The following is a 20,968-nucleotide window of genomic DNA, read 5'->3' on the forward strand; positions in this document are numbered from 1 at the left end:
CCACCACCAACTCCCTGGGGATTGCGCCACTCACCCCCCTCCCACAGGTGGGGAGGGGCCAGGGGCCAGAGCATCCACCCGGCAGTCCTGCTGGGCCCTTCCTAATCCAGCCTCCTCCGCCTCCCTCTGACTCCCGGGCAGCAAGGGTAAGTTGTGGGTCCTGAGACGCAGGTACCTGTCTCTTCCTCGGCCTGGGGCAGGAGGTATTCCACCACCTTCTCAATGCCGCCCAAGGCCAAGTCGGCCCCGCCAGAGGCCAGGCGGCCAGCCCGGGTGCTGGCAGCATACTCGGCCGTGTCTCGGGCCACCCCCCAGGCGAGCTCGCAGCCAGCCAGCGCGGCTCCCAGGACCTTGTCTGAAGTGCTGGTGATGGGCACGCTGATGCTGTTCCTGGCACTGCGGAGGCGTGTGGAGATGCTGTCCTTCAGCTCGGACGCGATCTGGGGAAGTCGTGGTGGGAGGGGCTCAGGCCACCTCTGGGCTCAGCTCCCTAGCCCGGCCCAGGGTGCTGGGTACCGATATTTGGGTCCCTGCGTTATGCTGGGCCCTAGAGGGAAAGGGCTCCCACCTCGCCGTGCCAGCCTCGTGGACTTTCTGGCCCCTTCACAGCTACCACTGCTGTGGCTTTGCGGACAGTCCCCAGGTCTTCCTCCTGGGCTGCACCTGACGCCCTACTGCCCACAGGGCCTCTCCGCTCATAGTCCCATCTGCCTTCCTATAGGCTGATAGCCATGGTTGATCTTCCTGCCACAAGTCATACCCTGAAATAATTTGCCTTTCTCTTCATTAACCTGGGAGCTCCTTTGTGACAAAGATACTGCCCTTAACCTGGAAAGATGGGGGAGTGGAGAGCACAGGTCCCAGGCAGAGGTGCACCTGCCAGGCTCCACTGCAGGTGGTTGCCTCTGAACTCTGGGGACGTGGCCCCTTCCCCAGAGAGTGGGCGAGGGGGTCAGTGGGAGAGCTCATGCCGTGGGGCTGGGGGCTCGGACAGTGCCTGGGTGGGTGGATGGATGAGGTCAGAGACGGAAGCTCATTCCCCCACGGGCAGCTGCTCCGTGAGTATGGCTCCCTGTGAAGGGACCTGCTCGGGCTCTGGGCCGTCAAGGCTGGGAGCTCTCGCAGACACTGCATTCTGTCTTCCCGATGCATGTGACTCCCAGAGGGCCCCACTCCGACTTTCTGCTTGAGTTTGCCTTTGGGCTTGTGCCTGCTGCTCCGGGAAAAACCTGTGTCCGTTTGACTCCAAGGGCAGGGAAAGCAGCCACTGTGCGGCTGTAGGGGCCTCCCCCAGCCTGGAGGGAGTCCAGCGCCAGTGCACCCGAGGGCGAGGCAGGCACGGGGGTCGAGCAGGGGGCTCACCTTCTCCGGAGGGTACTGGAGGGCGGGGATCCTCTCCTCCAGGTGGTCCAGGCCTCGGCAGGCCAGCTCATTGGCAGCCGTGACTGGAAGGGAAGGACCATGTTGGGGTGGGGGTGGGGTGGGGGTGCGGCCCCACTGTAAGAACCTAGCAGTGGCCTCTGGGCCAGAGGCAGCTCCTCAGAGCCCTGGGGGCCCAGCCCTGTTGCCTCCCAGGTGTCCTTGACCCTGAGCCCTTTGCCGTCAGTAGCCCCGACCTGCGCTGGGACGGGCCCACACTCCAAGCTCAGCTCCCACCTCCACACAGTGTGTGGCCTCAGGTGAGCCACAGCCTGTGTGTGCCTCGGCTTCCTCACAGCTCCCTCCCTCCCTGGCTGCCCAGGGGCTCGGCCTGGGTGGCAGGAAGAGGCAGCACGGAGGTGTGGGTGGGAGGCAGGGCCTTGGTGGCACCAGTCTGGGGCTGCTTAATCCTAGTGGTGACACTGTCAGCAACAGCTGCCATGGGCTCTCCACAGCCCTTGCCTTTTTTTTTTTTTTGACAGGCAGAGTGGACGGTGAGAGAGAGAGTGAGACAGAGAGAAAGGTCTTCCTTTGCCGTTGGTTCACCCTCCAATGGCTGGCACACCACGCTGATCTGAAGGCAGGAGCCAGGTGCTTCTCCTGGTCTCCCATGGGGTGCAGGGCCCAAGCACCTGGGCCATCCTCCACTGCCTTCCCAGGCTACAGCAGAGAGCTGGCAGAGAGCTGGCCTGGAAGAGGGGCAACCGGGAAAGAATCCGGCGCCCGGACCGGGACTAGAACCCGGTGTGCCGGTGCCGCTAGGTGGAGGATTAGCCTAGTGAGCCACGGCGCCGGCCAAGAGATGCTCTTTCATACATGCCATCTCCGGGCATCTTATCTTCCTTCAGAGAAAGCTCAAGCCCTGGTGACTGGGCTGTCTCGGGACTGGGAAAGGGTGGAGGGAGGGAGGCCAGCCCAGGGCCAGGGGCCTTCACCCGCCCTCCTCTCCTGTGGGCTGGGTGAGAGCCTCAGATCCCCCTCATTCTCCAGCCAGCAGCGAGGAGGGAGCCAGACTTCTCAGCGCTGCTGGGAGTTCCCTCAGCCCCATCGAGAGCCACGGCTTGGAGAATTCACTTCAAGTTGGGCTGAGCAATTTGAAGGGACAGGGCCGCTAGGGCTTGATGGACAGCCGTCTTCCCGTCCTGGTCCCTGGCTGATGGCCCTCTGCTGCCCCCACGTGCCAGGAGCTGGTATCACCAGCTGTGGGGCTCAGCCAATGCCCCCCCTTCCCAGCACTGGTGCCCACCAGTCCTGCTGTTGGAGCCACTGGATTCGTAGTGAGAGCAGGTGTCTGACCTGCCACGGGCCCCCGTCTCACCATCGCCACTTAGCCCCGCCCACCCCTCCCCCTGCCAGTTCTTTGCCCCGTCATTGTCATCCCAGGTGACAGCCAGCTGGGTAATGATGGGGCATCTATCTACACAAGGACAGGGAGCTATATTTACATCTTTGTGTCTCTACGTGAGAAGACCGTGGAATGGGATGTAGGCCTGGGTAGGCGGTCGGGTAGACAGACAAGTTATCAGGTGATGGGACAGCCAGACGGGGGACAGACAGCCGCGAGTGTCAGTGAGGACTCACACTGGGTGGACAGCCTGCGGACCACTGGCTCCATACTCCAGGCAGCCAGGCTGCTGGCGCTCTGCACGCCCTTCTCGTAGGCATTGCACACGGACGCCACCAGGGGATGGGCTTCCTTGGTGCTGGCGTAGGTCTTCTGGAAGCACTGGCACGTGCCGCTCACCACCGGCAGCTGCAGCACCCGCTGTAGCGCGTTCTCTTGCTCCTGCCAGGGAAGGAACCCATTCGCGTTGTTGTCGCACCTCTCTCTCCAGCCTTCTGGGAAGGTGAGCCCAGGCTGGGGAGCCCATAGTGAGTCACTGAGCCTAAGTGACCTGGGAGGAACCAAGGCCAAAGAGGTCTCCGGATGCCAACAGTCACGGGGACACGGGGAGCCACAGGGAAGGTAAGATGCACCTGCAGCGCCTCAAGGTCACGAGCCAGGCTTTGGAGTGCTGCAGAGACAGAGGCAGCCCCTGTCCTCCTCCCTGGCCACCCCTCCTGAACTTGGCAGGAGAGAGCAAGTGTTGCTGCCATATGTGTCTGGCGTTTTGGTTCACCTTGCACCGGTGGCCTCGCCTGAACACTTGTCCGGTTGTCTGGAACACTGCCCCCTGCCTGTGTGCCCCGGCCCCGGCATCTGGGAGGCTCACCCTCCATCCAGGTCCCCCTCTGCCCAGCCGTGCCCTTTCCCGCGGGACCCAGCTTGGCCGTCACTGCCCCGTGAACCTCCCAGTCCTCATCCTACACAGCTGCCCCTGGGTGGCCATCCTTGGACCTGCCGTGCTGTGATTTTGTGTATGCTTGGCCCTCTCTCCCAGTGCCTGTCGCTGCTATACCCCCAGATGGCCTGGCCCATAATGTCAGCTCAATAAAGCAGGGCCAAATTAAACAAGCGGGGCTGCACAGAGCAGAATGGGAAAGCTCAGATCTTGGGCCTCCAGGGGGCGTGCAGTAGGAAGCCCCGCCCCACTCCCCTGGAAGGCTCCCCTCTCTTGGAGAGGAGGGGCGCACTTGTCCTCAGAGAGAGAGGCCTGCGCCCCTTGTCGGCCAGCGCCCCTTGTCGGCCAGCTCTGAGGGCCCGAAATCCACCTCCAGCCCTCAGCCCACCTTCTGCCCCTGGAGCAGCACTGGGCAAGCCTATTTCATCCCTCATGGTTGGCTCTTCCTGTAGTTGAAGCTAAAAGTGTCACCCATAAGAGGTCCCTTCTCCACGCTAAGGAGCTCCAGGTCCCAACCTGTGTTTGTTTTTTTTTTGTTTTGTTTTTGTTTTTGTTTTTGTTTTTGACAGGCAGAGTGGACAGAGAGAGAGACAGAGAGAAAGGTCTTCCTTTACCGTTGGTTCACCCTCCAATGGCTGCTGTGGCCGGCGCGCTGCGCTGATCCAAAGCCAGGAGCCAGGTGCCTCTCCTGGTCTCCCATGCGGGTGCAGGGCCCAAGCACTTGGGCCATCCTCCACTGCACTCCCGGGCCACAGCAGAGAGCTGGACTGGAAGAGGGGCAACCGGGACAGAATCCGGCTCCCCGACTGGGACTAGAACCCAGGGTGCTGGCGCCGCAGGCGGAGGATTAGCCTATTGAGCCACGGCACCGGCCCCAACCTGGTTTTGTGGGCAGTTCACCCCGCGGTCTGGTGGCCGTCTCTGCTGGGCGGACTAGTCTGGAGCTGTCTTTCTTTCAAATCTAGCACACAGACTCAAAGGCAGCCTGCAGGTGGGAGCGGAACGTGCTAGCTGTGGCGGACCCACAAGTCTTCATTATCGGGGCACAGTGCTCTTGTTATTGGGGTGCTGTGCCCTTGTTATTGGGGCGCAGTGCTCTTGTTATTGGGGCGCTGTGCTATTAGCACACTTCAGCAGCAGTCACATGATTCAACTTTAGCTCACCTTTAGCCGCACAGAGGGAACCGACATTGACTGCCTAGGGGACAGTGAGCTCCAGGCACTGGCCCGGGTGCCTCGGTGACTTGAGCTCACTGAGTGCCTACAGTGACCCTCTGGCGCCACTTTGCTGATGAGAGACTGAGACTCAGAGAAATGAAGTGACTTCCACAGATTGCACAGCTAGTATATGGCCGGGCCAGGATTCCAACTTAGGTCTAAAACGGCATTACATTAAATTCTGTGTGTGTGTATGTCGGGGGGTGGGGGGGTGGGGGGTGGCCAGCGTTGTGATGCAGGGGGTTAAGCTGCCACTTGCGACACTAAATCCTATATGAGCTCAGCTCAAGCCCCAGCTGCTCCACTTCCCATCCAGCTCCCTGCTAATGTGTCTAGGAAAGCAGCGGAAGATGGCCCAAGTGCTTAGGCCCCTGCTACCCGCATGGGAGACCTGGATGGAGTTCCTGGCTCCTGGCTCCCGCCTGGCCCAGCCCTGGCCATTGGACTATTTGGGTAGTGAACCAGCAGATAGAATCAGTCAATCTCTCTCTCTCTCTCTCTCGCTCTGCCTTTCAAATAAATAAATCTTTTAAAAAAAATTCTTGGCGCCATGGCTCAATAGGATAATCCTCCACCTTGCGGAGCCGGCACACCGGGTTCTAGTCCCAGTCAGGGCACCGGATTCTGTCCCGGTTGCCCCTCTTCCAGGCCAGCTCTCTGCTGTGGCCCGGGAGTGCAGTGGAGGATGGCCCAAGTGCTTGGGCCCTGCACCCCATGGGAGACCAAGAGAAGCACCTGGCTCCTGCCTTGGGATCAGCACGGTGCGCCAGCCGCAGCGCACCGGCCACAGCGGCCATTAGAGGGTGAACCAACAGCAAAGGAAGACCTTTCTCTCTGTCTCTCTCTCTCACTGTCCACTCTGCCTGTCAAAAAAAAAAAAATTCTTGTGTCTATGGCGAGCATCAAGAATTCTCCGCTGAGGTCAGGCTAAGCTGCTCAGCTGCCTCTGCGGCTTTGAACCCGACCCGGGCACAATTCTGCTCTGCAGGAGAGGCCCTGGCCTGTGCTGTCTGCAGGCGACCGAGCTGGAAGAGCCCCCAGGGACACCTGTGTGTCCATTCGACAGAGCAGGCCACGGTGTTTCAGCTTTTCATCTTGCAGGTAACTTGGAAATGGGAACTGGCAAGACACCGTGACTTTAAACAAGCACATATTTTCTTTAGCATTTTGGATAGCGCCTTCAGGGGTTGTTTTCAAAGGTGGAAAGGGATCCTGGGGCGGGAATAAGCGGCCAAACTTGGGACCAGATGGGTGTTGTACAGGTTCATGGTTCTTAGGTTGCACTGTCTGAACAGTGCCCAAAGCAGGAAGGCCCTGCCAGGAAGCATCAGGCACTATTAGGACCTGGGGCTGACACTGTGGTGCAGTGGGTTAAAGCCCCAGCCTGCAGTGCCAGCATATCATATGGGCGCCGGTTCGAGTCCTGGCTGCTCCACTTCCAATCCAATCTCTGCTATGGCCTGGGAAAGCAGTACAAGATGGCCCAAGTCCTCGGGCCCCTGCACCCTTGTGGGAGACCCAGAAGAAGCTCCTGGCTCCTGGCTTCAGGTCAGCTCAGCTCTGATTGTTGCAGCCATGTGGGGAGTGAACCAGCAGGTGGAAGACAGCTCTCTCTGTCTGGCTCTACCTCTATCTGTAACTCTGTCTTCCAAATAAATAAAATAAATATTTTTAAAAAAAGTATCAGGACCCTTCTGGTCATAGCAAAAACCAGATCGGAGCTGTACTGCGGGACACACTGAATGTCCAGCCCATGCCCACACACAGTGGCACAGGCTGCGCACTGCTCAACTCCAGGCAGTGCCATCTCGCCACATGGATGACATTGGGAGTGGCAGAATCTAGTGGCTCTGCACTGAGCAGATGAGGGGACTTCAAAAAGATCGATAGAAAATGGAATTCAAAGATAAGTTGGATAGTTTTTCCATAACATGAGTTCTCCATGAAGACAAATGCATGGATTTCAGAAGTTTTTTGCACCACGATAAACTTTCCTTTCATTGTGCCTCCCACAGACCTTTTGAAGTGCACCTGGGTGGTCAAGCCGGGGGGTGCAGCAGGGTGCAGGACACAGCAGCACCCGTCCCCTCCAGCCCTCCCCCCACCCCCAGCCAATACGCCCAGCCTTTCTCTAGGTTCTTTGGGCATCTTTCCCACCCAGATCTCCCCGCGGATAGCAGTGGGCTCAAACATAGCGGGCAGTGGGCTAGGACCACAACCTAAGACACATCTTCCTGAGGTCCCAGGACCTCCCTGCCCTGGCCCTGCCCCTCCCTCTCCCTCCACTGTCCATCCCCACGTCCTGCGATCCCAGATCACTTACCGGGAGGTCTCCATCCAGCAAGGTCGGGCCCTTGTTCACTGCCATGCTCGCTCGTCACGCTGCAACACAGAGAGTCCCAGGTCCACCAGAAACCCTTGGGCCTCAGCTCCACAGGGGCAGCTCCCCCTGCCACTGTCTCACGGCCACCAGCTGGGCCCAGGCTTCCTGAGAGCTCGGCTGCCCAGCACAGAAGTTTGAAGGGTGAACATCACGTCCAAGGTCACCCCTCAGGGTCCCAGAGCAGTGCTCCACGGGCTGTTGGCTCAGACAGACGTTTTCTTAGGAGGGGCCGGGGAAAGAAGTGAGAAACTCGGGCAACCATGGGAGAGAAAAGGTTTGTGAGGAGTCTCGAGGCTCTTAAATGGGGGCCCCAAAGAGGCTAAAAGAACGTGTGCAGCCACTCTCAAGGCCAGCTGCTCCAGCTGCTCAGGGAAAGGCTGGGGTTGCAGGTCCCCCACCCGCTTGCATTCACCTGGCGCTCTCCCTCACTTTCCTCACAGCCTCTTCATCCCCAGAAGGCCTTGACCCCCGGCCCCCACCTCTTCCCTTTCATGCCATCCACCCAGGAGCCCCGACTCACTGCAGCGCCCGTTGCCTCTGCAGGAGCCCAGGCTGCAGTGCCCCCGGAGCACACACAGTTCCAGCCACTCCAGGGAGTCTTGGGCAATGTGAGTCGGGCCTCCCAGCTAGGGGAGGGCGGAGGGGCAGAGGGGCAGAGGAAGCTGGGCCGGCCGTGGCCACGGGTCTGACCCAGGGTCCCCTGGGTTTATATCCCAACTTCTGTAAGGACATTTAGCCAACAGGGAGGGAGAGCACAGAGCCGAAGGCGATGCCCATGCAGAGGCCTGCTGATTGCAAGCCCTTGCAGGCATCCATTCTGAAATATTTCTGGCCCTCCATTTGCAAAAGGGAAAAAAACCAAAAGCCCACCCTGCTTTCTGGAAAAGACTGGGCTACCCATTGCTAATGTGTTGCTAACGGCATTGTGGCACAGCAAGCTAAGCCGCCGCCTGCGATGCTGGCATCTCATACTGGAGTGAGTTTGAGACCTGCTCTTCCAGTTCTGATCCAGCTCCCTACTAATGCTCCTGAGAAAGCAGAAGATGGCCCAAGTCCTTGGGTCCCTGCCACCCACGTGGAAGACCAGATGGAGCTCCTGGCTTCAGCCTGGACCAGCCCCAGCTGTTGTGGCCATGCGGGGAGTAAGCTGGAGGATGGAAGATCACCCTTGCCCTCCCCCTGTGTGTCTCCCTCTGTCTCCCCCTTTCAAATAAATATATAAATAAAATAAAATCAGAGGCTCTAAAGTTCCAGAGAGTTCCATCGTCTTTGAGTCCTTCCCAACAGAGCCTCCCAGGGGGAGGGGCGATTTTTATCCATTTCCCCATCCTCAGTTACTATTGAGAGTGAATCCTAAACAGCATGAGTTAAAGCCACAGAGGGCCAGTGACAGGGTGGACCAGGAGTCTGTTCCCATCAGCAGCACCGTCCTTGGCAAAGACTCAGGCACAAGCCCAGGTTCTAGTCCCTGGCTTCAAAACCGACAGGGCACTGTGGCGTAAGCCACTGTTTCCCGCGAAAGGATCCTGGGAGGGCAGCACTTAACAGTCCTCGTGGCTGGTGGACTTGCACACGCGATGGGCTCTGCAAAGCCGTGAGCCGTGGGCGACAGGAGAGAGAGGCAGGGTTGCAAAGAAACAATGCGTACGATAGATCCTCAGTGTTCAGTCCTGTGTGTGTGATGCGACAGGGCAGGCAGGGCCGGGAACCCCCACAAGCAGCAGCGACTGTGCCACTGTGCCTACGTAGCCACCCGCCTGGGCTCCTCACATACAGGACAGCCACGGAGATGCAGGGAAGCATTTAACAAGTGCCTCCCCCCTCTCCACAAGGGTCAGGCCAGATGACACTTGAGGCTGTGTTTGCACAGCAACCCGGGCCAAAGGGCAGCTTCCAGTCCCTGGAGCAGTGGCTCCGGGCCAGAGGTAGTATCGTACAGGGCTCTGCTGACAAAGCTGGTCCTTTGGCCGCTCGGGCTGGGATTCTAGAATGTGGGTGAGAGGTGAGAGGCAGTGAAAGGGCCCGGAGAGTCTCTGGGGAAGAGGGCAGGGCAGCTCGCCAGCAGCGGCTTGCGGGACACGGTGCTCTCTCCCTTCCTTTCTCCCCAGCCCCCCACCACAAAAGCAGGGTCTGGGTCATCTTGTTCACAGGCGGATTCCCAAAAGCAAGCACAGCACTTGGATGTTGGCTGGGAAGATGGATTCTGAGGCTCCAGATCCACTAGGATTCTAAATCCACCAGGAGTTCCTATGGGCTTTGGTGTGCATGGAGGCTCAGCGGAGGGAAAAGCACACAGGGAGGCGGCTCAGGGCACCCATGGAAGTCTCCGGTGCCTACAGAAGACAGAGCGCTTCCCAGGCTGCCCGTCACCACCCTGACCTGCACGAGGAGACAGGCGCCGTGGCACCTCCAGGCAGCGCAGCCAGCCAGCCAGGGCTGCCGTGGCCCCCTCCCGGGGGCAGCGGTGTGGCTGAGGTCTCCTTGGAGGTGCCTCTCGCCCCAGCAGCTCTGCAGCCGGATCTTTCCCCGCGTTCCTCCTCTGCCCAGAGCTCCCTCTACCAGCGGGGTGGTCGGGGTGGGGGTCAGGGTGGGGGTGGGGCCTTCGCAGACACCAGTCAGTTTGTCTTGAAATTTATTGGACATGATGAACCTGTTACAGTAGAGGATCTGGACAAGGCAAAAACAGTCATTTAAACTTTTTATCTGCCCGGGTCCAGCACCTTGTATCTCTCTCAAAGTCCCCAAAACGTTCTTTTCCAAATCCCGGACCTGATTGATCGCTTAGAAGAGAGCCAAGGACCTGAGTCTGTTTTTCAAGAATCTTAATCACATCTATGGGAATTTAACCCCTTCAGTGCACACTTCTTTTCCCATTCCCATCCAGAGGAATGACAAGGCCTTCCCGGTAGGACCGACACTGGCCCCGACCCGCTGGCGTCCTGCCTGCCCACCTCACTTCCCTCAAACTGAAGGATTCATCACCACAAAACCGGACACCCAGGGCGCAGGTAAACGTCTTCTTGCTTGGCCCCTGCCTGCCCTCTCCCACCTCCCCCAGCCACCCCACAGTGAGAAATCTGATTATCAAAGCAAATGATGACACTTTTCCCAGCATACATTTTGGTGAAAATTAATGCAGAATTGCCCAAAGTGTTATATGGCTTTGAACAAAAACAATCTGGCTCACAAGTCTAGAAGGTTTTCATTTTTTGTAGAATAGAACAGGAAGCATGGACCAATGAAAGCATCGAATCTGGGCAAGTGGAGAGACAACACAGAATTCTGGAGGGCCTCACGCGTTCACTCTGCCAGGAAGGCGGCAAGAGACCACGGACCAAGGGGTTGGAAACTGGAAGGAGGAGTTTTGCTTGTTTTTCTGAGTCGGTTTCCTTATCTGTCACGGGCCACAGGACAGGCACCCACTGCGACCTTCCACCTGTTGTCACCTCAAGTCCCTTCTGTCTGTTTCTGATTTTTGCCGAGTCATGGCACTGCCTAATGCCCTCTGCCCCCAGACGATTTCTAACATGAAGGTGCCTGGTACTTTTCTGCTTCTACTTTGGACACAGCAGGGACGCGAGTGCAGAGCTCTGAGGGCCAACAGTTAAGCGGCTCCAAGCCCAGCTCCCGCCATGCGTGGCTGACATCCACGGGTGGCGATGGGGTACAGTGGGCCAGATCCCAGAGTGCTGCAAAACCAATGGGTGACGCACCCCAGAGTGCCCACGGCCGAGTGCTCCGTCACCCTGTGACTGGGCCGTTTGCACTTGGTTTTCCTCCTGATCGTGAGTCAGGGGGCAGACACTACGCTCCCACTGTGCACGTAAGAGACGCTCACTGAGTGTTAGATGACGGAAGGTGTTAGGAATCCAGAGGTGACTCCAGCTCTCCGACAATCACATGCGAGTTTAAATCTTCACACTCCCCTTCTGCAGCCTTGGCCCCACTCTGCCCGCATCACGGGCTGCTCGACGCTCAGGGGACCGGGAAGCTACGCGTGGCTCGGCCTGGTCTGGGACTGCAGCAGACGTCCATTCCACTAAGGCTCACCTGTGAGGGCAGCGTCTCGTCCTCTCCTGAGGACACCCTAGCGGGTCCTGAGCTTCATCTGAGGATACGCCACAGTGATGATGCCGGCCACCGAGGACACGAGCCCCCCGAGCCCGATGACACCTGCGTTGGACTTATAGATCCCCAGCTGGTCCAGGGGGATCAGGATGTCACAGAAGTTCTTCACTGTGTCGAGGAGCAGGGGCGGGTGGCGCTTCAGGGACCGGAATAGGAGGAGGAGGAAGGACTGCAGCCACTCTGTCTCCTCGTCCGCCACGCTGTAGGCAGGGGGATCCCGGGAGGACGTTTTCTCCCTCTTGGCTCTGTCGCGTGCAACCCGCCCCATCTGCAGGGAGATTTCATACACGTCCCTGACCAGGCTCAGCAGGAGGAAACAGCAGTAGTGGCGGGCGGCCCGTCGTCGCCACGTGTCTTTGTTGATGCCGGAGGCGAGACCTACGCTCTTCACCCAGAGGACAGTGTCACAGACGAAGTAAATCACGCGGTTCAGGTTGGCTAACGTCAGGCACAGGCGAGGCACTGGGTCGGTGGCCCGGATGCTCTGCTCGGTCGCCTGGACAGCGTGTACCACGTTGCCGAGCCTGAACCCTGCAGGGAGAATCGACATGATTAGCGGTTATCCATCAGTACACAGTGTGAAGGCAGAAGCCCTGGATCGGGGTGAGGAGTCGGCACTGATCAGTTTTTCCCCCTATAATTTTTGTTTACTTGAAAAGCAGAGAGACAGGCAGAAAGGGAGATCTTCCTTACACTGGTGCACCCCCAAATGCCTGTAACAGCCAGCGTGGGGCCAAGCTGATTCCAGGAACCTGAAACTCTGTCTGGGTCTCCCACGTGGCTGGCAGGGACCCGACGACCTGAATCATCTGCTGCCTTCCGGGAAGCACTGGCAGGAACCTGGCCGGGAAGCAGAGTCACCGGGACCCAGATCAAGCACACAAGGGGGGATGCGAGCATCCCAAGCGGCAACTTCGCTGCCGCGCCGAGTGCCCCCTGGTTATTTAACGACTGCTGTTCATTTCAGGCTCAGCCTTTGCTCAGCGAAGGAGAAGAACAGCCTGGTACATCAGGGACCCCGACAACGATCCTGGAAAGCATAAAGACGGCGGCTTTTTACATTAATCTTCTGCAGCCCCTCTGGCCCTCGGGGTTGGGATGGAGCACACTCATGCCGAGGTCGGTCACCCTCGGGCCATGCTTCTCCAGGAGAAAGGTGCTGTGACACGAAGCCTGGGTGCCATCTGTCCCTGGGGGTCTGGCGTCTTGCATTTCATTTACTTTCCAGACAAAAGATTGCCTTATTTATTTCGACAGGCAGAGTGGACAGTGAGAGAGAGAGACAGAGAGAAAGGTCTTGCTTTGCCGTTGGTTCACCCCCCAGTGGCCGCTGCGGACGGCACGCTGTGGCCGGCGCACCGCGCTGACAGGAGCCAGGTGCTTCCCCTGGTCTCCCATGAGGGTATAGGGCCTAAGGACTTGGGCCATCCTCCACTGCACTCCCGGGCCACAGCAGAGAGCTAGACTGGAAGAGGAGCAACCAGGACAGAATCCGGCTCCCCGACCGGGACTAGAACCCAGTGTGCCTGTGCCACAGGTGGAGGATTAGCCTAGTGAGCCGCGGCACTGGCCAAAGATTACCTTTTAAAATAACACCACTATCGTCTTGCCGTTTATTTAGTCCAGCTTCCTCTTGGCTCCACACTACTACCTCTTGACAAAGTAGAGGAACAGGTGTTGGCCCTGGTGGTTAAGACACACACCCGACACTGGACTACCTGGGTTTGCCTCCTGGCTCCATTCAGGACTCCAGTTTACCGCTAGTGTAGACCTAGGAGGCAGCAGTGATGGCTCGAGCAGTTGGGTCCCTGCCGCCCACGCGGGAGGCCTGGATGGAGTTCCTGGCCCCCAGCTTTGGCCTGGCCAAGGTCTAGTTACTGTGCGCATTTGGGGGAGTGAACTTGCAGATGGGAGCTGTTTCTGTCTTTCTGCTTCTCAAAGGAATAAAAAAAAAAAGTCACACACAAAGTAGAGACGGCAGGACTCAGTAGACAGGACAATTAATGATATTGTCGGCTTACATCTTAGACTCGGTAAGTGCTCAAAAGCAGTGACTTTCAGAAAACTTATAAGCTCATAAGAGTGCCTTGTATTCATTCTTTTACCGCAAATAACACAAAAGAGGATATGGTTTCTGGGTTCCAGCTCTGGCTATACCACTAACTGAAGGACCTTGGATAAGCCCCTTCTGGATCTCAGGGTGACCTGTAAAAGCTGTCTGAGGGGCCAGTGTTGTGGTGCCAGCCTGTTAAGCCACCGCTTGCATGGAGTGCCAGTTCAAGTCTCGGCTGCTCCACTTACAATCCAGCTCCCAAGATGGCCCAAGTCCTTGGGCCCCTGCTACCCATGTGGGAGAACTTAACGAAATTCCTTCCTCCCGGCTTTGGTCTGCCCCAGCTCCAGCTGATGCAGCCATTTGAGGAGTGAATCAGCAGGTGGAAAAGATTTTTTTTTTTCTCTTGCTCTCTGTCCCCCTCTCCTTGTCACTTTGTCATTCAAACAAACAAAAAAAGTAAATCTTAAAAATCTATGACAGGCTGGCGCCGCGGCTCAATAGGCTAATCCTCCGCCTTGCGGCGCCAGAACACCAGGTTCTAGTCCCGGTCGGGGTGCCGGATTCTGTCCCAGTTGCCCCTCTTCCAGGCCAGCTCTCTGCTATGGCCCGGGAGTGCAGTGGAGGATGGCCCTAGTGCTTGGGGCCTGCACCCGCATGGGAGACCAGGAGGAAGCACCTGGCTCCTGGCTTCAGATCAGTGCGGTGCGCCGGCTGCAGCACGCCGGCCGTGGCGGCCATTGGAGGGTGAACCAACGGCAAAAGGAAGACCTTTCTCTCTGTCTCTCTCTCTGTCCACTCTGCCTGTCAAAAAAAAAAAAAAAAATCTATGACAGAATTTCTAACCTTGGCCTTCAAAGCCACCCAAGAAAAGCTCACACCACCCTTCCCATTTCTCTCCTTGACAACCTGAAGCTCCCTCCCCTGTGAGTCCAGCTGGTCTGACACTGGTTCAGCAACAACAGGGTGCTCGCCACCCTCCCTAGCCTGAACTAGAGGCACCTGCCCTCCTCCCTCTTTTCAACCACACCTCAAGCTCCACTCTTGCAAAACACCTCTCTCTTCCTCGTGCCCAGCCAACATGTTCCGCCCTAAACCTCTCATCACCATCACAGCGTGACTTCCTCTCTGCAGCCCAGGACTGCGCCTAGAGGAAGCAGGTGCATAGGAACAACGGATGGACGTGCCCCGGGGACACCTGCTTCTCGTCACAGCAGACTCAGGCGTGCAGTTGCTACGACAGCACGGGACTTGCCAGGCTGGTTTACTGCTGGAGTGAATGAAGTGAGCGCGAGACCCCGCCTTCGCTTTGCGCCTCGGAACTGATAACCCCACAAACGGCTAAGAAAAACGCCGCCCAAGGGAAGAAGGGGAAAGGCAGGTGGTCTGGGATTTAGCTACTCTGTTCTTCCACAGAACAACAGGGCTCACGAGAGCAGCAGCTCAGGAATTGGGTGATTCCGGGAGCAGTGTGACCTAACACTTCCCGTGCCCCTGGTTACAATGGCACGGGGAGACGTGGCGTCGCCCCAAACACGGACACAGAGGGCAGTGCGAGAACGGTGTGCTGCAGGACACCCGCATTTTGGGCCTGGTGGCTGTGCTGGCCGACCGCACCGCCAAGCCCGACTGCCTGGAGAGCGGTGAGCTGTAGGGGCTGAGGGTTCGAAGCCGACAGCCGCTGCCCTCCGCAAGACAGGGTACTTACATTTACGGCCAGTGCTCACACTGGACTCCAGTTTCTTGAGCTTCGTGACCACCTCCTCTTTGCCAGCCTTAGGCTCTAACAAATATGTAAGCAACATGCATGTGTACTGAGTGGCTCTGCAATGGAAAACAACACGAGGAGAATGATTGACAAATCAAATAAAGCTGGAGTCGGCAAGGAGGGGAAGAGAAACGTATCTTGCCAAAGGCAACGTTTCTAAGACAATTGCTCACATAGCAGCCCTTATGAGAGCAAAATTCTGCCACAGGGATTCCACAGGCGGGACAGAGGGCAGAATACGTGATGGAAATGCGACAGACAGGTTATGGAAGAGAACTCTGCGATCATGCAATGAACAGCCCCCCCAAAGGCTGGCACTGAGAAACGCCCGCGGTCAAGGTAAGAAAGTGAGCCGAAGTCTGCCTGGTGTTAAGTCTGCAGAGACCCATAGTCCGCATTTTCTCCAGGGTACTTTTCAAATTTCTAAAACGAACTTCTCTGCCATGTAGTTAACCTACTCTTTATGTGACAGGACACAAACTCAAGCCAGAACCAAAGCAAAAATCCACAGCTGGGGGGCCAGCGCTGTAGTGTAGCAGGTAAAGCCGCCACCTGCGGTGCTGGCATCCCATGGGGCGCCGGTTCGAGACCCGGCTGCTCCACTTTCGATCCAGCTCTCTGCTGTGGCCTGGGAAAGCAGTAAGAGATGGCCCAAGTCCTTGGGTCCTGTTTAATGATGCTATCCATTCAAAAAAGATGATTGCCCTGTCTGTAATGATGAGTCACTGATCAATGGAATAAATGAGAAATTCCAGAATGCACAAACACCCCAATGCTTTCGGCAGTGCATTTAATAAAGCACCTGGTTCCTGCTGTCCTGTAACTGCATTTGAATCTCTCTATGCTGTAAATTTTATTTTCAATAAAAATGTGGCACATTTTCCAAAGTGGTGAACCTAATATTGGGCATGAAGTAAAATGAGAAGACAGGAATCAGAAACAATTAAAAAAAGAAATCTTCCTAGCTTGATGGCTCAAGCTGGGCACGGCACTGCACCTCTCTCTTTAAAAAATTATTTACTCTCATTTTATTCGAAACGCAATGAGTCAGAGAGCTTCCACCTGCTGGTTCATTCTCCAAATGCTGCAACATCCCGGGTGGGAAAAGGCCAAAGCCAGGAGCCCTGAATTTCATCTGGGTGCACAGCAGCAGGGAGCTGGATCAGAAGCGGAGCAGCCAGGAACCAGGCACCCTGACACAGGACACAGACCTCCCAAGGGGTGACTCACCCACTGCACCAAACACCTGCCCCCGCCCCTCCCTTTCTCAGAGCTCATCTAACAACAGGAGTGGGTCCCAAAGCAAGGCATTATTTTACAAATGCCAGTTTGTTCACAGAGGTTATACATATAATAAAGACAGTTGGCATAGGAAAGCTAGAAATCTCAGATCTTGCTGAGTAAGTATGGGAGTACTTCAAAACGTTGTTGGAAACGTGGGATTAAAATATAAGTTTATAGGGCAGGTGCTGTAGGGTGGCAGTTAAGATGCCTACAATCCATACTGGAGCACTTAGGTTCCCTAACGGGCTCTGGCCTTGAACTCCAGCTTCCTGCTAATGTAGATCCTGGGAGGCAACAGTGATGGCCGGGTTCCTAGATTGAATTCCCAGCTCCCACCTCAGCCAGCTGTTGAGGGTATTTAGGGAGTGAACCAGTGGATGAGAGTGCATGTTCTCTCTCTCTCTCTCTCTCTCAAATAAATAAATTTTAAAATAAAACATGTTTTATTTTGGTGCAGAAAATTTTGATTTCCATGCATATAGTTGTTTTTCATAATATACATTTTCAACAAACTTTTTTTTTTTTAAAGATTGATTTTATTGGCCGGCGCCGCGGCTCACTAGGCTAATCCTCCGCCTAGCGGCGCCGGCACACCGGGTTCTAGTCCCAGTCGGGGCGCTGGATTCTGTCCTGGTTGCCCCTCTTCCAGGCCAGCTCTCTGCTGTGGCCAGGGAGTGCAGTGGAGGATGGCCCAGGTGCTTGGGCCCTGCACCCCATGGGAGACCAGGAAAAGCACCTGGCTCCTGGCTCCTGCCATTGGATCAGCGCGGTGCGCCGGCCGCAGCGCGCCAGCCGCGGCGGCCATTGGAGGGTGAACCAACGGCAAAAGGAAGACCTTTCTCTCTGTCTCTCTCTCTCACTGTCCACTCTGCCTGTCAAAAAAAAAAAAAAAAAAAAAAAAAAAGATTGATTTTATTTATTTAAAGGTAGAGTTACACAGAGAGAGAGATTTTCCATACACTGGTTTATTCCCCAAATGGCCACAATGGCCAGGGCTGGGCTGGGTCAAAATCCAGGAGCTTCTTCCAGGTCTCCCACATGGGTGCAGGGGCCAAAGTACTTGGATCATCTTCCACTGCTTTCCCAGGTGCAGGGAGCTGGATCGGAAGTGGAACAGTCGGGGCTTAAACTGGTGCCCATGTGGGATGCTGGCACTGCAGGCACTGCTTAACCGGCTACACCGCAGCACCAGCTCCTCAACAAACTATTGGAAGAGCCTGTATGGGCATGAAGCTCAACATATGTTTGCACCAAAATAAACCTGTCTTTTAATTCCATTTTCTACGAAATTTCTAAAGATCCTCTTGGACAAGCCTTGCAAGGTACTTTCTGGGTACACTGGGCCAATGACGCCTGTACAGGATGCAGCCATTCTGAAAATTTAACAAATGAATCGGAGAGGGGGCACGGCTTGGTTAAGAGGTGGGCATTGGAGTGGACCGTGTGAACTGGAACAGTGCGGCTCTGCCACTTGGTGCCTATCAACCCCCTTCTGCTTCTGTTTGCCTACCTGTGAAATGGGGACTTTAGAGTATCTACCGCATAGGGCTGTGAAGAGGATTAAATGATTGCAAGACACTGAGAACATTCTTGGCTTCAAACTGGCTCCCCAAGCCTCCCCCCTCCCCCCGGGGTGGGGGTGGGGGCTGTTCTTACTGGTCTCTTTGTATTTGTACACCAGAGGGGAAGGTACAATCGCAACAGTAGCTGTTTTTCTTCCCTAAGCAGATCACCCACATCTCTAAGAGACACATCTTGAACCAGTGTCCGGATTAAAGCCACCATCTCTGACACCGCGTGTCTCCGAGAGGGGCTGCGAGTTCTTTGGAAGACAGACACTGCCTGTTCCCGGTCTACAGCGTTGTTCCACAAGCGGGTCGACACGAGACAGACCGGACCACCATGCAGTGTCGAGACAGGAATCAAACTGTCTCCCCAACTTCTTGCCACCACGGGGTGGAGTGCTGCCTCGGCCAGCTCGAAGGGATAGCCCTCCGCAGACCGGGGGGCGGAGGGCGCCCCGAGGTTCGGCCCCCCGGCGTCCCCGGCCCAGGAAGCGGGCCAGGGCGCTCGGCCCGGCCCCACGGAACACGGGCCGAGGCGGGGCGCGAGCGCCAAACTCCCTCCGCGGCCCTTCGACTCGCCGACTTTCGCCTCCTTCTCCTCGGGGTGCCCGGGAGCGCGGGACCCGCGCAAGGGCTAGGGGCGAGAAAGGCACCGGGCTCACCTGAAGAGGCGGTCCCGGCCCTGCGTCTGGTTGGTGAAGCGGGTGAAGGCGTCCATGGCACCCAGCCCACGGCCGCGCGTCGCAGCGCGCTCGCCAGCGGGTCCTCCGGGGCGCCCCGGTCCCGGGGGAAAGTCGGTCTCGCGACGCGGGCCGGGTGGGCGTGGCCGTGCCGCTCCGCCCACGTGGGCGTGGCCGCGCCTGCCGGAGGGGGGCTGGGCCGGCTTCCGGGCGGGGCCGGAAGTGGTGGTTACTAGGACGACGCCAAGCCGCCGGCTCCGGGCGGCCGAACTTGGGCTTCGGAGGCTGCGCTGCCGCGTTTCCCGCGCGTGTCCTGGGGAGGGGTCTTCCAGAGGACGCTGCGAGGGGGCTGCCTGCTCAGCCTCCGGCGTGTCCCACGGAGCCTGGCGCCCGGAACCCCAGGTGGGTTCCGAGTGGTCCCTTCATCCCGAGAACTTTCCAGCAGTTCCCCAGTGGTTAGAGTGCAGGGAGTGCGGACCTCGCTTGAGAACGGGCTGAGGACAGAGTTTTCCATGAAGAAGGCCGAAAGGTTGAACCCTGAAAGTTGATGTTACCCGAGGAAAAGCCCTGTAAGGTCAGCGCGAGCGTATGTAGGTCTGTAATCTACTTTGGAGTTAATTTTTGCACGTGGTACAAGGTATGGCTCAGAGCTCATTTTTCCCCATATGGATGATCCCAGCAGTATTTGTTAAAAAAAAAAAAAAAACAACAAACTATCCCTATCCTTTTCCCACTAAATCATCTTGGCATATTTGTCAAAAATAAGCTGTCCGTATACTTATGTATCTAAGTCTCAACTCTGGTTTTATTGATGTTCATTTTGAAACCAGTGCCACATTGTCTGCATTATTGTGGCTTTACAATAAATCTTTTTAAAAAGATTTATTTATTTGAGAGGTTGAGTTACAGAGACAGGGAGAGACAGAGGGAAATGTCTTCCATCCGCTGGTTCATTCCCCACATGAGCCCAACGGTCGGAGCTTAACCGATCCAGAGCCAGGAGCCAGGAGTCTCTTCTGGGTCTCCCACATGGGTGCAGGGGCCCAAGGACTTGGGCCACCTTCCACTGCTTTCCCAGGCCATAGCAGAGAGCTGGACCAGAAGTGGAGCAGCCGGGACTAGAACCAGCACCCATATGGGATACTGGTGCCTGGTATCAAGAGTACTGAGTAATAGGGTCACACAGCACCTATCAAACTGGTTGCTTTCATTCAGCAATTCAGTCTCTGAGATTCATCCATATTGTGCATAGCGATAGTTTTTTCCCTTTCTATTACTGGGTAGGCTTATATTATCTGACTATGCCACGGCTTGTTTATCCGTCCCACTTGGGGCAGCTGCTGTGAGTATTTGTGTTCAGGCTTTTGTGTGAGTCTAAGCTCTCATACTCCTAGCAGTGAGATTGCTGGGCCGTGTGATAAGTACATGTTTAACCTCATAGGACATCGTCGAATCCTTCTCCTGAGAAGCCGTACTGCTTCTTGTTTGCAAAAGCAGTGTATGGGAGGCCCGTTGCTATGTGTCTTCACCAGGGCTTAGTATTATCAGTACTTTTAAAATTGTAACCCTTCTACTAGTTATGGAATAGTGACCCATGGCCTATTAACGAGTGTATTGTTTACTGTCTTAAAAGTTGAGATTTTATATACTTCTTTTTTTTTTTTTTTTTTTTTTGACAGGCAGAGTGGACAGTGAGAGAGAGAGACAGAGAGAAAGGTCTTCCTTTACCGTTGGTTCATCCTCCAATGGCTGCCGCGGCCGGCGCACTGCGGCCGGCGCACCGCACTGATCCGATGGCAGGAGCCAGGTGTTTCTCCTGGTCTCCCATGGGGTGCAGGGCCCAAGCACTTGGGCCATCCTCCACTGCACTCCCTGGCCACAGCAGAGAGCTGGCCTGGAAGAGGGGCAACCGGGACAGAATCCGGTGCCCTGACTGGGACGCCGGTGTGCCGGCGCCGCAAGGCAGAGGATAGCCTAGTGAGCCGCGGTGTTGGCCCTGCATCTTTTCTGACTTTTCTCTTCTATAAATGTCTACAGGTTCTAGCAGTTATAGGCGTACTGTGCAGATAGTGTAGGTTTGGCTCCAGACCACCGCAGTAAAGTAGGAAGCAATTAAGTTACTTAGAAACAGTCTGATGTCATAGCTCCTAAAATTTGGTGAGTTCTCAGAGCAGCATTTATGGTAGGA

The 20,968-nt window shown here is 56.4% G+C and overlaps 3 protein-coding genes across 19 annotated transcripts in view; 1 reads left to right on the forward strand and 2 right to left on the reverse strand.

Annotated features, from left to right (window-relative positions):
- Positions 1–20,968, reverse strand: part of PLIN1 (perilipin 1) — a 62,315-nt gene that overhangs the window by 6,141 nt on the left and 35,206 nt on the right. Inside the window, exons 1-5 of one of the 3 annotated variants that reach the window (XM_070054542.1) lie at positions 7,715–8,545; positions 7,243–7,301; positions 3,001–3,205; positions 1,363–1,445; positions 176–440 (exon numbers count right to left, since the gene is read on the reverse strand). In XM_070054542.1, the coding sequence (XP_069910643.1) occupies positions 176–440; positions 1,363–1,445; positions 3,001–3,205; positions 7,243–7,287 (598 nt within the window). In that variant the 5' untranslated portion in view covers positions 7,288–7,301; positions 7,715–8,545. Of the gene's footprint in view, positions 1–175; positions 441–1,362; positions 1,446–3,000; positions 3,206–7,242; positions 7,302–7,714; positions 8,546–20,968 lie in introns of those variants that run through there. The other 2 variants (XM_070054541.1, XM_070054543.1) reach the window with 2 other exon arrangements.
- PEX11A (peroxisomal biogenesis factor 11 alpha) lies at positions 9,918–18,938 on the reverse strand. 2 transcript variants are annotated; one of them, XM_070054544.1, is made up of 3 exons: positions 18,763–18,934; positions 15,192–15,307; positions 9,918–11,961 (listed from the first exon to the last, which is right to left on the reverse strand). In XM_070054544.1, the coding sequence occupies exons 1-3, from the start codon at positions 18,816–18,818 to the stop codon at positions 11,390–11,392; spliced, it is 744 nt and encodes a 247-aa protein (XP_069910645.1). In that variant the 5' UTR covers positions 18,819–18,934; the 3' UTR covers positions 9,918–11,389. The 2 variants fall into 2 exon arrangements, with proteins under 2 accessions (XP_069910645.1, XP_069910646.1); XM_070054545.1 differs by lacking the exon at positions 15,192–15,307 and having other exon boundaries at positions 18,763–18,938.
- Positions 18,986–20,968, forward strand: part of WDR93 (WD repeat domain 93) — a 45,210-nt gene continuing 43,227 nt past the window's right edge. For 4 of the 14 annotated variants that reach the window (XM_070054534.1, XM_070054530.1, XM_070054539.1 and 1 more), the window contains exon 1: positions 18,993–19,182. Coding sequence is in view for 2 of the 14 variants with exons in the window: in XM_070054535.1 (XP_069910636.1) it covers positions 19,328–19,417 (90 nt within the window). In the remaining 12 variants the exon portion in view is untranslated. Of the gene's footprint in view, positions 19,418–20,968 lie in introns of all 14 variants that reach the window. The other 10 variants (XR_011381047.1, XM_070054538.1, XR_011381045.1 and 7 more) reach the window with 7 other exon arrangements.

This window comes from Oryctolagus cuniculus, chromosome 12 (genome assembly GCF_964237555.1).
Source record: "Oryctolagus cuniculus chromosome 12, mOryCun1.1, whole genome shotgun sequence".
Taxonomy (NCBI): Eukaryota; Metazoa; Chordata; class Mammalia; order Lagomorpha; family Leporidae; genus Oryctolagus; species Oryctolagus cuniculus.